A 14,141-nucleotide genomic window follows, 5' to 3' on the forward strand; every position below is an offset into this window, starting at 1 on the left:
TAACGATTATTTTTGCATTTGTTCGATCTTCCAGTATGTCGACTCCTCTTCAAAAATATATATACGCATACATGCATACATATGTACATATGTTTGTTGGCATGTATCTATGAATGCTCAGAATCTCCACACCATTACTTTTTTATGTATGTACACTGTACACGAGTTTGTTGAGCACCATTGATCTTAGATTCGGGAATTCGTTTACGGTGATTAATATAGGATAATAAAATAAAAAGCTTTCGGTAAAAGTAAACAAATGATCACAGTTCCTCGAAGATTTGTACATATTTTTGTCTCGTTCGCACGCTCATTAACATTCTTGTGCACATCGATACGGAACCTGTTCGGGCGTTGCTTCAAATTCGACTAAAATACCCACAACAGCAAATGCTTACTTAACAACAGCAATATAAACAACACTCTCATATACCCACACGCACCCACACAGCTGCAGTGGACTCATGCACGTCTTTACAAACACAAGATATTCTACGCGTTGTGTTTTGTGTACATGCAACATCCCTGACGTCTTGCGCGATTATACTCTGCCCGTCATGCGTTCCCAGGACGTGCCTGGCGTCTTTCACACGGAACACGGTCAGTGTTCCTAAGCTGTTCACTAACAGTTTTTGGAGGTTTGTGGGCGTGGCAAATCGAGAGGAATTAACCAAACTAACCAAGATGTGAAAGAATATGGAAACTTTTTTCGAAGGTGTGGGTGTGGCAGTTTTGGGCGATTTGTGGGCGTGGCAAAAAGTTTTTCTGAGAATCGAAAGAAAGACAATAAAATAAAAATATATCATAACATTTTTCAGAGATGCGGGAGTAAGAGTTTTGGGCAGGTAGAATGGGCGTGGCAACATGAGTCGACAAACTTGCATCTATGTCTCTGGAGTCTGCATGCATCTAAACTTTCTAGCTTTTGTAGTTCCTGAGATCTCGACGTTCATACGGATGGACAGACTGACGGACAGACTTACATAGTCAGATCGACTCGGCTATTGATCCTGATCAAGAATATATACACGTTATATGGTGGAAAATGCTTCCTTCTGCCTGTTACATACTATTCAACGAATCTAGTATACCCTTTTACTCTACGAGTAACAAATATAAATATACTAACACTGCAACTAATAGTGAAGATTTATACAGGCAAACTGTAATAAAACAAAATGGAGAATTAATATGTTATATTCCTTGGAAACACGTTCTGCTTTTATAATACATTTAGAAGCATCCGGATAATTGATTTTGAAACGTATTAAGAAACATTCCTAAGTAACGAAAGTTTTGAAATATGAATACTCTAGAATACTTATTTCGAAAAAACATCCAGAAGCTTTTCAGGGGATTGATTCGTTGAACTGAAAGGTTTAGAGTGTAATTGTACAGAATACAAACTCTCACGTCCGGCAAAATGGAATAACAAAATACGTCCGCTTGAAAAAAGTGTGTATTTTTGTAGGAGAAAACGACGAGCCCTTCGTCTAACTGAGTCAAAACTTTTTCACATTCACCTTTCAAATGATTTTGAAAAGAAATGGCCCTAAGCTTATTCATCGTTCTGGTAGACAAATATTTAACTTTTTCCTTTGTGAAGACTTCTTTATGACTTTCGAGCAAAGTGTTTTCCGGGATGTTGGCGTGTATGTATGTATAAGAGCCCTGAAAAAGAAGTTGGCCAAATTAACTGACCCCCTTTTATTTGAGTAGGCCAAGCATTTTCGCTTCAGTTTTTGTTCAAAGTTTAGATTATAAACCCTTCATCAGCATCAAACAAATTTTCTTTATAATATATATACACTTCACAAGATGTCATGATCTTCACTTTAAAAAAATATTGCTAGTCTAGTGATCCTGATCAAGAATATATATTCTTTAAAGAGTCGGAAGGGCTTGCTTCTATGTATCTGTTACATACTCCTCAACGAATCTGGAATATTATTTTACTCCAAATAATGATACAAACTCAGAAAACTTTATTTACCTAAATCGGAACAAAGTGTACATACATATGTATGTATATACACTCCATCCTGTTCCGAATCCAAATTGTGCCAAGAAAATTTGTCAATTTGGCTAACTTTATCTGTACATCATTCTTAGAACAGTACGCATTAATGGAGGAGAGTATATTATTTGCTAATACGAAAACTATTTTGAAAGTCGAGTAATTATTTTCAAAGTTATGGCTTAAGAGGAGTAAAATCAATATCGCATTGCCAAATGATAAAAAGATATGTAGAATTTAAATTTCTTAATTAGTACTCCATGATAGATTTTTCGTACTTTTTCATTTTAAATTGTCTAGTATTGCGCGTTTATTCTTAGGTTCTTAATTTTTTGGGAGGTTTGTACACGGGCACACAACAGACTTAAATATATATTTTAAATGGGTCAGTAAATTGGTAAGCATTGTTTTGTGGGGGAACTACAATTCGAGTTAATCTTATTTAATTTAACATCCGGAACTAAATTTGTAACACATCATGTATTTACACAAAGTTACCACTGGGCCTACATACCCATTCTTAAATTGGGCAATGGATGAACCCCCTTCCTAAATCATTATTAAATTAAATTGTATGTAAAAACGTCAACTAACCAGCCCCCTTATATTTAAGCGTCGCTTTTATTATCATGTCGCTATTATGGGGCAATCTCGGTTTGCGGAATAGAGCATCGTATTTGGTAGCTTAGCTCAGTTTAATACCAGCAATTGCCCTGTGAGGGTGCTGTTTTTGTGACTCTGAATTTAGTCGAAATCGAGAGCAAAAGCCTAGCCTTCAGCTACAGTGTTTGATTGTCCTAGACTATCCGTCTGTCGTCCTTAATAAATATTATTATTTATTGTCAAAATGTACACTAACCCCTCAAGCGATGGTGACGGAGGAGGAAATGGGTGTAAGCACGAATCTATTGAAATGAGTAAAGATTTGGGTCACCCAACCAATTGTCAGTCCTACGCACCTACAATTACGGAAACGTCCAATAAACAACAGGTTAGTTTATAAATTATAACGCAACTAATATTGAAACACAGTTTGGTTCCTAGAATAGTAATAATAAATTTTATAATAAAGCAGAAGACTAATATTAATCCATTTTGCATTGGACTTTTTAATTTTTAAGTTATATTAATTTTAATCTGCTGTCCCATCTGAACAAGTGATACACCGATCAAAAGATTGCGCCAAAACTAAAGTTATGGCATACCAAGAATAAATTATATGGCTGTAAAGGTAAAAATGTTTAGATTTGGGTGGCCATAATACCCAAAATAATACCCAATGGCCCACAATAAACATTTTCAATTCTTTTTAAAAAAAAGAAAACAAAATTACTCGTAGATTCGTTGAAAAGTATGTAACAGGCAGAAGGAAGCGTTTTTGTATTAAATTTCTATCTATTTGTCAAAAAAACTGTTGACCACGCCCACTCTAACGCCCACAAACCGCTGAATAAAAAATCTAACGAACAAATTGTATTTAGCAGAACTTTGCTATTGGCAATTTTTTTCAGTACGTCATATTTAATGTTTACCAAATATATGTATACGGCAAAATACGCTATCCGTTAACTATATTAAATAATAGGACTTTTATATTATCTTTTCAGTTGGTAAAGATTGAACAACTCCCCGATCGTGGATCATGGTCTTCCAAAATGGATTTCATACTATCAGTAGTAGGCCTAGCTATCGGATTGGGAAACGTTTGGCGATTTCCTTATTTGTGCTACAAAAATGGAGGCGGTGCTTTTATATTACCATACATAATAACACTGTTTTTAGCAGGGATTCCAATGTTTTTCATGGAATTAGCCCTAGGTCAAATGTTGACTATTGGTGGGCTTGGTGTATTCAAAATCGCTCCCATATTTAAAGGTAGGAAAATATTTTTGGAAAAATATAATGGAAAGAAGAAAATAAGGAATATTCCGATAGAAAATAGTTTTTTTACCTTTCGATTATTTACCTGACTTACTAAAAGTTACGGGAATGCAATAGCCAAGATAAACATTGGTATTTTGAAGACTATCTATTTTTAAGGAATTGGGTATGCTGCTGCCGTAATGTCTTGTTGGATGAATGTTTACTATATTGTCATCCTTGCTTGGGCGGTATTTTACTTCTTCATGTCGATGAGAGCAGGTTTGTTATTGGTTTAATTTTAGATACATTTAAATTTGCTATTTGTATTTCAGATGTTCCTTGGAGAACATGTAACAATTGGTGGAACACAGTGAACTGTGTCAGTCAATATGAAAGAAAAAATTTGCTTTGCTGGGATAAGTTTATCAACGGCTCCACGCAAAAGGTTTGCTCTGTATCTGCTGTGAACATTACATCTTTAGAACTCACAGATCCAGTCAAAGAATTTTGGGAGTACGTAATAATTTACGTGCGAGTTCATTAAATCCATCATAAAAATCTTTTGTTTTAGGCGTCGAGCACTTCAAATATCGCATGGTATTGAGGAGATTGGAAATATTCGCTGGGAGTTGGCTGGAACTTTATTACTTGTTTGGATCCTCTGCTACTTTTGTATTTGGAAGGGAGTAAAATGGACAGGGAAAGTAGTATATTTTACTGCCTTATTTCCCTACGTCCTCCTGACGATTCTTCTGGTTCGCGGAATAACATTACCTGGCGCTTTGGAAGGCATTAAGTTTTATATAATTCCAAACTTTTCGAAGTTGACTAATTCTGAGGTAAAAGAGATCTTTATTATTTTCATAAGAAGTTATAAAAGTATATCGCTTTGGTCGAGCTTTTCGCCTATCAGAGACCCATTACGCAGCAAGTGGGATTGCAAACAAGAATTTTTTTTGACTTATCGATAGAAATTTTGAAAAACAATAATATAATAAAAAACAAACATGTAAAAAGTTACGCCGTGACAGTTTTAGGCGTTTGAATTGACGTGGCAACATTTAGAATCAAACTTTGTGTCTATGTCTCTGGAATCTGCTACTTAATCTGAACTTTATATTTTCTGAGATCGAGGTGTTCATACGGACAGACGAACAGTCATGGCCAGATCGACTCGGCTAGTGATTCTAATCCAGAATATTTATACTTTATAAGGTCCTTCTACCTATTAGATACTTTTTAAGGAATATAGTATAGGCTTTTACTGTACGACTAACATATATAAATATACATATATATATATAAAAAGAGAGAACGCTATAGTCGAGTTCCCCGACTATCTGATACCCGTTACTCAGCTAGTGTAAGAGCGAATGACAGTTTTTGGCGGTTTGTGGGCGTTAGAGTGGGCGTGGCAAAAAGTTTTTTGGCATATCGATAGAAATTTACAAGACCAATATAAAAATGAAAAAATATCAAAACATTTTTCAAAAGTGTGGGCGTATCAGCTTTGGGCGGTTTGTGGGCGTTAGAGGGGGCGTGGCAAAAAGTTTTTTGGTAAATCGATAGAAAATTACAAGTCTAATACAAAAATGAAAAAATTTCAAAACATTTTTAAAAGTGTGGGCGTGGCAGTTTTGGGCGGTTTGTGGGCGTTAGAGTGGGCGTGGCATAAAGTTTTTTGGTAAATAGAAAGAACTACTAATACAAAAATGAAAAAATTTCAAAACATTTTTCAAAAATGTGGGCGTCGCAGTTTTGGGCGGTTTGTGGGCGTTAGAGTGGGCGTGGCAACATGAATCGATAAACTTGCGCTGCGTCTATGTCCCTGGAGTCTGTATGCCTAATCTCAACTTTCTAGCTTTTGTAGTTCCTGAGATCTCGACGTTCATACGGACAGACAGACGGACAGACGGACAGACGGACGGACAGACGGACATGGCCAAATCGACTCCGCTATTGATCCTGATCAAGAATATATATACTTTATATGGTCGGAAACGCTTCCTTCTGCCTGTTACATACTTTTCAACGAATCTAGTATACCCTTTTACTCTACGAGTAACGGGTATAAATATATATATGGAATACAAATATAGTCTAAGTTATATAAGTAAGTCAATTATTTTAAAAATGTGTTTTAGGTGTGGATCGACGCTGTCACGCAGATATTTTTTTCATACGGCCTTGGACTCGGTACTTTGGTGGCATTAGGAAGTTACAACAAGTTTACCAACAATGTCTACAAGTAGGTCATAGCATTCAAAAAATAAAATAACAAATTATTAATTTTTTTAGGGACGCGCTTATTGTCTGCACAGTTAATTCCAGCACTAGTATGTTTGCTGGATTTGTAATATTTTCGGTAATAGGATTCATGGCTCACGAGCAACAGCGACCAGTGGCTGATGTAGCTGCATCAGGACCCGGCCTCGCATTTCTTGTTTATCCATCGGCAGTTTTACAGTTACCAGGGTCTCCAATGTGGTCTTGCCTCTTTTTCTTTATGCTTTTGCTCATTGGATTGGACTCACAGTTTTGTACAATGGAGGGTTTCATCACTGCCATTATTGATGAATGGCCTCAATTGCTGCGGAAGCGAAAAGAAATCTTTATTGCTATTGTATGTGCACTTAGCTACTTAGTGGGCTTAACCTGTATTACACAAGTATGTTTCAAGGTTGGCAACGCTATGACGCTTTATTCACTGGATTTCCTTCTTTTTTAGGGTGGCATGTATATTTTTCAAATATTGGATTCATATGCAGTTAGCGGTTTTTGCTTACTGTGGCTTATATTCTTTGAGTGCGTTTCAATATCTTGGTGCTATGGAGTGGATCGATTTTATGACGGAATTAAGGATATGATCGGATACTATCCTACTGTTTGGTGGAAGTTTTGCTGGTGTATCACAACGCCCGCTATATGCTTGGTTAGTATTATGATTAAACAACCATGTGATATCTAATAATTTTTTGTTTATAGGGCGTGTTTTTCTTTAACATAGTTCAGTGGACTCCTATTAAGTACTTGGACTACAGCTATCCATGGTGGGCGCATGCTTTTGGTTGGTTTACGGCGTTGTCATCCATGCTTTATATACCAATTTATATGTTCTGGTTGTGGAAACGAACTCCTGGTGAATTGAGTGAGGTAATCTTAATTCAATAGTAAATAGCCTTCGAAGGAAATTTGAACATTCTCCAAATTTTTTTTTTAGAAAATTCGAGCTCTTGTACGGATAGACGAGGATGTAACCCGGTTACGCGAGAAAATGCTAAGAGAAGCTTATGTAAAGGAGATAGAATTTAATTCTTTATAGGCGTTTTTAAGTTATCTCATACAGTTTTAAGGTACCTTTTGTTTGGCTATTCATTCAGCTAAATTTGTTTAAATTAATTTTTTACAATTTAGACATTTTTCCCCAAAAGGACAACTTATTTTTTGCAAGTTTTCTTTTATCTTAAAATCAATTTTCCTATCGTGACATTTGCAATGAATCACTTTACCAGTTTTATATTTTAACTTATCTTCGCTTTATAACTCAGAACTAGTCTTTTTAATCGCAAAGGGTCTAGGCTTTTCAATGGTTATTGCAGTGTTTTTGTGGTACTTACTCAAAGTGGTATGCCAGAAATATCTAGAGTAATTAGAATATTCTGCTTCTGAAGCATTAACATATATATGGAAAATACCTGCAGTTCTAAAAGTCAGTTGTCCCTCATGTTCCACTATGTGAATCACGCCATTAAAGTATCCGTGCAATGAAAGATTTACGAAAGAACCTTTATATAAAAAAGGTCCATTATTTTTACAGAGAGATGACAGAGAGATATTAAATTTATAGATACATTCCTTCCCTGTAAGTTTTATTCCGCAACGATAGGCGCGTATCAAGAATGACTGCCAGAACTGCATGGTTTTACAATAATGTCAACATCAAAATCAACCTTTTGACTTTATTAGAAAAATAAAAATATTATTTTCAAAACTAATACGGCGTAGAAAAATTTTCAGATGTAGTTGTGTTTGGAAATAAAATATATTATCCACATTGAAATTATGTAATATAAGATTGTCACCATATATATACAAAACTATTTTTGTCAATGTCCTGATTGTGCTTCAGGCATTGTTCTGTAATTTATCTATAAGATGTCAATATGTTGCTTAACGTGTCAAATAAATTAAATATCTATCCACACTAGTCTGACTCGAAGATTGAAATGGTAGAGTTTCCGTTACCTGATAGTCGAGGACTAAACAACATAGTTCTCTCACGTACATTTGATTTTATAATTATAGAAGGTTCATAATGTTGTCCAAGTGTCTGATTTTTCTAGGAACGCGAGTTTTAGTTTTGTAGTTTATTAATTTAAAAAGTTTTAAAATTCTTAGATGGAGATTGGGCCTGGCCTCAAACAAGATTGTCCACAGTTATTGTAGATCCTTCAGCCTTTTAGCACTTTAAAATAATATAATTTTAGGTGTGCGTAAGTAGTACAGTCAAGTTATACAGACGATAAGAATGGTGACGTAGGTAAAGATATTTTTGACACTGGACCTCCACGAGCTAAAGATACAACGGAAGACTCTGACAATCCCAAACAAAACTTACAGTAGATGCAGTGAAAATCAGATCTTTTGAACCATGGCGTATTTATGTAAGGTTGCTGTAATAGCTGTTCCATTCAACTTATCGGCCCCTCCCACAAAGCTGGGTGTGTCGATTATTCCCAATCTCCATTCAAGCAATGATCTGGGGACCCATGGAAGATTCTTCAAATAATTTAAGGAAGGCCGGACTGACGCAAAGCTTCACAGCCTAGGCGAACATTTTTCAACTATATATATGCAAATAGACATAATGAAATAATAAATAAAATAAATAACAGAAATGTCTATTAGCATTACCAACAATTCGACCGTTTCGTACAATACGAGTCGGCGGCAGGAGCCTTTCCTCACCGGGTATCTGGTGTCCTGTACTATGCACTCCTCTACTTGGGCCCTGCAAGTTATGCAACCCATGATTCAGGGGCCCTTGCCCAAATTATAAACAATTTTTCGAAATCCAATCTTTACGATTGACTTTCCTTTGTTGTAAAAATTGCACTTCGCCGTCCTGCAACTGTTTATATAAACAAATCCAAATCTTCCCAGCAAGTCGTGAGAATCAAGCCGCAAGAAAGATCGGACACCGATCCAAAGATTAAACTTATAAATCCATAAAAGAATAAACTCTGTCATATGATGAATACAAAATAAAAATTATTTATATATTTTTTTAAATAATCACCGCAGTATAAAATTAATTGGCGCCCCACGTGGATCAGTGCATTTAATAGTTCAGTTATTAAAAATTTAACGATAACAAGTAAAATACAAAACATGAGCTCGCGCTGCCAACCACCATTGGTGGTTGGATGTGAAAAGTTTAATGATAAATAGGTAAACAAAAATCTTGAACTCGCGTCATTAACAATTCAATCGGTGATACAAAAAGTTCAGAATAATAAAATTTAACGATTACAAATTAAATAAAAAACCGACAGCACTTAATCAGTACAAATACAAAGTTCAGAAAGAGAGGTGAATCAAATAATTTTTTAAGTAGAAAAAATTTAAAAAAAAAACAACCGAACAAAAAACCAAAACTGCGAGTGATTAAAAAGTGAATAAAACCTGACGAAAAATTAAACTTTGAATTAATTGAAACCTAAATACAAAACGTTAAAGAAGAAAGGAAGACCATTTGAAACTTTGTCAACAAGTTACATTCTGAGAAGGAAAACCCCGACGGGAAATAAGCAGAACAAATTAACTGAAAGAAGACCCCAACGGGAAATAAGAAGAACAATTTAACTGAAGGAAGACCCCAACGGAAGATACACCGAAGGAAGACTCCAACAGAAAGAATCGTGAGCAGAAAAATTAGACTTTAAATTAATAAAATAAGTCCGAGATACAGACAACATTACAAAGTTTTAAAATTAAACATTACTAAATTAATTTTAAAAACTTATTAAAAAGAACAATCTGGAAAATTTAATAAATAGTTTTAAGAATTTCAATTTAAAAATGGGAATCGGAGGTTCAGCCTTTTCTGCGGGCGGGTTATCTAGCGCCAGCAACCTGACTATAGAATCAATTAACCGATTAATAAGTGTACAATTAGGTGAAGTTTTCAGGAAAATTAAAGGGATAGAGGGACAGTTAACAGCTAAACAAAAAGGAAGTTGAAGATTATAAACTCCAAACAATTGACCCAAATGTAAAATGCGAAACTACTCTAGAAGTAGTTAAATCTTTACCAAAAACAAAAGGAGCAACGCTCTTCGAATTTTTATTTCTGGATTGAATGGTTCAATCTCAGAAACTTTTTTCTCTTAACCCACTGGACTTTCGAGCCCAATTCGCAAATATGTATTATGGGATTAGAAATGAAAATAAATATTAGGGAAACAACCTCAGATTTAACCCAGTAAATTCTAGGCAGAATAATAATATTTCAAATAGAATGAATAATAATTGGCCACAAAACGGTAACTTTGGACAAAACAACAATTGGAATTTTAACAACAATTCCAAAGTTCAACCCCCACCAGAACCTATGGAAGTTGATAGCTCCATTAGGATTCAAAATCGTCCGAATAATAACTACAATCGTCCGAATAATAACTACAATCGTCCAAATAACAATTATAACAGGTACTATAATAACAGGAAAAATTATAATTATGCACTGCCCCACGTTGGACGCCAATAAATTTTTATATATGGTTATTATTTAAAAAAATATATAATTTTTATTTTGTATTCATCATATGACAGAGGTTATTCTTTTATGGATTTATAAGTTTAATCTTTCAATCGGTGTCCGATCTTTCTCCGTTTCACAATAGAATTGTCAGCTTAAGAATAATTCCTTTCCTCCAAACCGCGGCCAGGAGCTTTTCTTAAAAATTCTAAAACTTTGATCTGTGTTTAAATTAAAAGCTTGGTGATGAATTTGCTTCACTGCATTGTGAAATTCAAATTTGTTGACCAATGCAGATTGCAGATTGAAGTGCAATAAGTTCTTGGTCACCAAGAGGAGGCCACACTAAGCTTTATGTCATACTTTGTACTTTCTCTCAGAACGTAGCCTGCCAACTCTGACGCACTGAAATCAATAAACTGCAATCTCTCTGGTACAGATATTGTGTTTATATATTTTAAGTTTAAAATTATCTGCATTTTTATAATAAATTTATCATTTGCAAACATTTCCTATCTCTAAAAATGTGTTTTTAACAAAGTGTTCGAAAGTACATATGTTAATGTAGGATACCAGTATATTGTATGTATGTAGTTTTATTATTACCCTTCAGTACCAAAATTCGTCGCCCGTATTTTTCCCCGCGAGAGTTCGAAAAAACAAAAACAAATCTTTCTTAGCAAAGTTGTGTCGTGGCTATGCCGTTGCCTCTGCCCGCAGATCATATTTGTTGTTTTTTTTTCGAAGTAGTTCAGAGCAGTGACCGAAGAAGAGAGTGAGAGATGAGAGGAGACAAAATCGAAGTAGAGAAAAAAACGCTATGTATAGACTTCTGGATACCGTGCTAATGATTGGTGGGATATTTATATATTTTTAAGTGTATATTTAATTTATATTTGTTGATTTAGAGATTTTAAATTTTAATAGAAATTAAACTGTCGCTATAGGTAACGCCAATGCGTCCGCTATTAATTATTTCCCTATGTCATTTTATTTACGAGTGATCATCATGGTCGGAAATACCCTGGCACGCGCTAGAACGTGACAAGTGGTATTTAGAAACTTGTCAACGTGAAGTATTATAAATAAAACCGGTAAGTGCTTTGTATTGGTAAATTAGCATTGCTAATTGCATTCCAAACCACATGATATTAATATATATTATTAAAATATTTTTCTTTACATATAGCATAAGCTCACGCACTGGCATGTGTCAAAAATAACGCTAACAAAAAAAGGAAAAAACAAGAGAGAATGCTATAGTCGAGTTCCCCGACTATCTGATACCCGTTACTCAGCTAGTAAAAGTGCGAAGGAGGTCTTCAGCACTGACAGCTTTTGGCGGTTTGTGGGCGTTAGAGTGGGCGTGGCAAAAAGTTTTTTGGCAAATCGATAGAAATTTACAAGATTAATACAAAAATGAAAAAATATCAAAACATTTTGCAAAAGTGTGGGCGTGGCAGCTTTGGGCGGTTTGTGGGCGTTAAAGTGGGCGTGGCAGCATGATTCGACAAATTTGCGTTGCGTCTATGTCCCTCCTGATCAAGAATATATATACTTTATATGGTCGGAAACGCTTCCTTCTGCCTGTTACATACCTTTCAACGAATCTAGTATACCCTTTTACTCTACGAGTAACGGGTATAATTAATTCCATTAATTAGGAAGCGTTTCCGACCATATAAAGTATATATATTCTTGATCAGGATCAATAGTCGAGTCGATTTGGCTATGTCCGTCTGTCCGTCCGTCTGTCCGTCCGTCTGTCCGTCTGTCTGTCCGTATGAACGTCGAGATCTCAGGAACTACAAAAGCTAGAAAGTTGAGATTAGGCATACAGACTCCAGGGACATAGACGCAGCGCAAGTTTGTCGATTCATATTGCCACGCCCACTCTAACGCCCACAAACCGCTTAAAACCGCCCACACTTTTGAAAAATGTTTTGATATTTTTTCATTTTTGTATTAGTCTTGTAAATTTCTATCGATTTGCAAAAAATCGTTTTGCAATGCCCACTCTAACGCCCACAAACCGCCAAAAGCTGTCAGTGTTGAAGACCTCCTTCGCACTTTCACTAGCTGAGTAACGGGTATCAGATAGTCGGGGAACTCGACTATAGCGTTCTCTCTTGTTTTTTTCTGGATTTACATGAAGGAATTTACAATGAGAATACTAGAGGAAATTCAAAGAAATACTGCAGGGATTCCCGAGGTATAACTAAAGAGATCCCCGATGAATACTAAACAGAATGCCGAGGAATCCCTAAAAATTCCTCTAGTTCGTTTTTCGAGAAAAGACCTGGCTTATTTTTCGATATTCCCCAGAAATTTCAGAGATATGCCTCAGAAATTCCTAGGGTATTCCCCGGGTACGTCGAATTCCTCGCCACGAACGGCTGTTTTATGAAAATTTCTCGACAATTTGTATGGAAATTTCCACGTGAGACACCCTAGGGATTCCTTGGAAATCCTTTGGGACTAGTACTGAAGGGTATACAAGTGTAAGTAAAGGTTACAGATGTATTTTGATAATAATTTTTTTAATAACCTGTCTGCATCCTTCATCATATTTGGGTATTTCCTCATTAAATGTGTTCAAAGTTTGTGTTTCTAATGAAGTTAAAGCTTTTTTACTGTCAATAATTGAATGGAATCCTGCTGTTTAGGGAACCTATAATTAACTAATTATAAAATAATCATTAATACTAAGATGTGTTAAACTGTCATAGTTTATTAATTCGTTGACTTTTTGGAATCGTACATTCGCTACAGGTTCGCCATAGTGCAGGCCTCTTTTGCTTGTTCATACACCATGACGCATATCGGAGTTCCTCATAAATTTCGATCCAAAAGCAACGGTCAGGTTGTGAACAGGTCCTTTCGCTTTCGAGAATTTCACCTTGAGTGGATTTGTCATCAAAGACCGATTGAGTTGGTGTGGCCTTATAGTTGTATCGAAAGTTAAACCAAAATTCGAAGAAAGCAACAATGGCAGCCAAAATAATTCCAGTTATTAGCACCACAAATACGCCGCCTGTGTAATTCATTTTATTACAGATTATATATATTATGATAAATTATCCAATATAAAATTACTTAAAGGCATATATAGGGGTTTCAGATAAGAACAAGAAATAAACTATAGTCGAGTTCCCCGACTATCAGATAACCGTTACTCAGGTAGTGGAAGTGCACCCAGAAATTTCACCATTTTCTAGAATAGTGGTAGAAATTTGGCGTGGCAAAAAGATTGTGGGCAAATCGAGACATATTTACAAGACTAAACAAGAAAGAACGCTATAGTCGAGTTCCCCGACTATCTGATACCCGTTACTCAGCTAGTGTTAGTGGGAAGGACAGTTTTTGGCGGTTTGTGGGCGTTAGAGTGGGCGTGGCCAAAAGTTTTTTGGCAAATAGATAGAAATTTACAAGACTAATTAAAAATGAAAAAATATCAAAACATTTTTTAATAGTGTTGGCGTGGCAATTTTGGGCGGTTTG

General features: G+C 35.5%; 2 protein-coding genes across 9 annotated transcripts in view; one reads left to right on the forward strand and one right to left on the reverse strand.

Annotated features, from left to right (window-relative positions):
- Positions 1 to 14,141, reverse strand: part of LOC6523738 (glutamate receptor ionotropic, kainate 1) — a 32,575-nt gene that overhangs the window by 11,557 nt on the left and 6,877 nt on the right. For 4 of the 8 annotated variants that reach the window (XM_015191387.3, XM_015191386.3, XM_015191384.3 and 1 more), the window contains one exon: positions 13,352 to 13,674. The exons of 3 other annotated variants lie outside the window; for them this stretch is intronic. In XM_015191387.3, the coding sequence (XP_015046873.1) occupies positions 13,364 to 13,674 (311 nt within the window). In that variant the 3' untranslated portion in view covers positions 13,352 to 13,363. Of the gene's footprint in view, positions 1 to 583; positions 766 to 13,351; positions 13,675 to 14,141 lie in introns of those variants that run through there. One more of the 8 variants, XM_039377177.1, reaches the window with a different exon arrangement.
- On the forward strand, positions 2,689 to 8,087 carry LOC6523737 (sodium- and chloride-dependent GABA transporter 1). The gene is made up of 10 exons (XM_002099576.3): positions 2,689 to 3,008; positions 3,625 to 3,892; positions 4,058 to 4,159; positions 4,213 to 4,393; positions 4,452 to 4,719; positions 6,025 to 6,128; positions 6,179 to 6,548; positions 6,609 to 6,812; positions 6,866 to 7,033; positions 7,101 to 8,087. The coding sequence occupies exons 1-10, from the start codon at positions 2,865 to 2,867 to the stop codon at positions 7,200 to 7,202; spliced, it is 1,911 nt and encodes a 636-aa protein (XP_002099612.1). The 5' UTR covers positions 2,689 to 2,864; the 3' UTR covers positions 7,203 to 8,087.

The sequence above is a fragment of the Drosophila yakuba genome, chromosome 4 (genome assembly GCF_016746365.2).
Source record: "Drosophila yakuba strain Tai18E2 chromosome 4, Prin_Dyak_Tai18E2_2.1, whole genome shotgun sequence".
Lineage (NCBI taxonomy): Eukaryota > Metazoa > Arthropoda > Insecta > Diptera > Drosophilidae > Drosophila > Drosophila yakuba.

What these genes read in the sequence shown, in the direction of transcription:
- LOC6523737 (XM_002099576.3), top strand. Translation starts at nt 2,865, where the DNA reads ATGTACACTAACCCCTCAAGCGATGGTGACGGAGGAGGAAATGGGTGT. An exon ending in CCAGTCAAAGAATTTTGGGA is followed by an intron (nt 4,394 to 4,451) that starts GTACGTAATAAT and finishes CTTTTGTTTTAG; the next exon opens with GCGTCGAGCACTTCAAATAT. An exon ending in TTTACCAACAATGTCTACAA is followed by an intron (nt 6,129 to 6,178) that starts GTAGGTCATAGC and finishes TAATTTTTTTAG; the next exon opens with GGACGCGCTTATTGTCTGCA.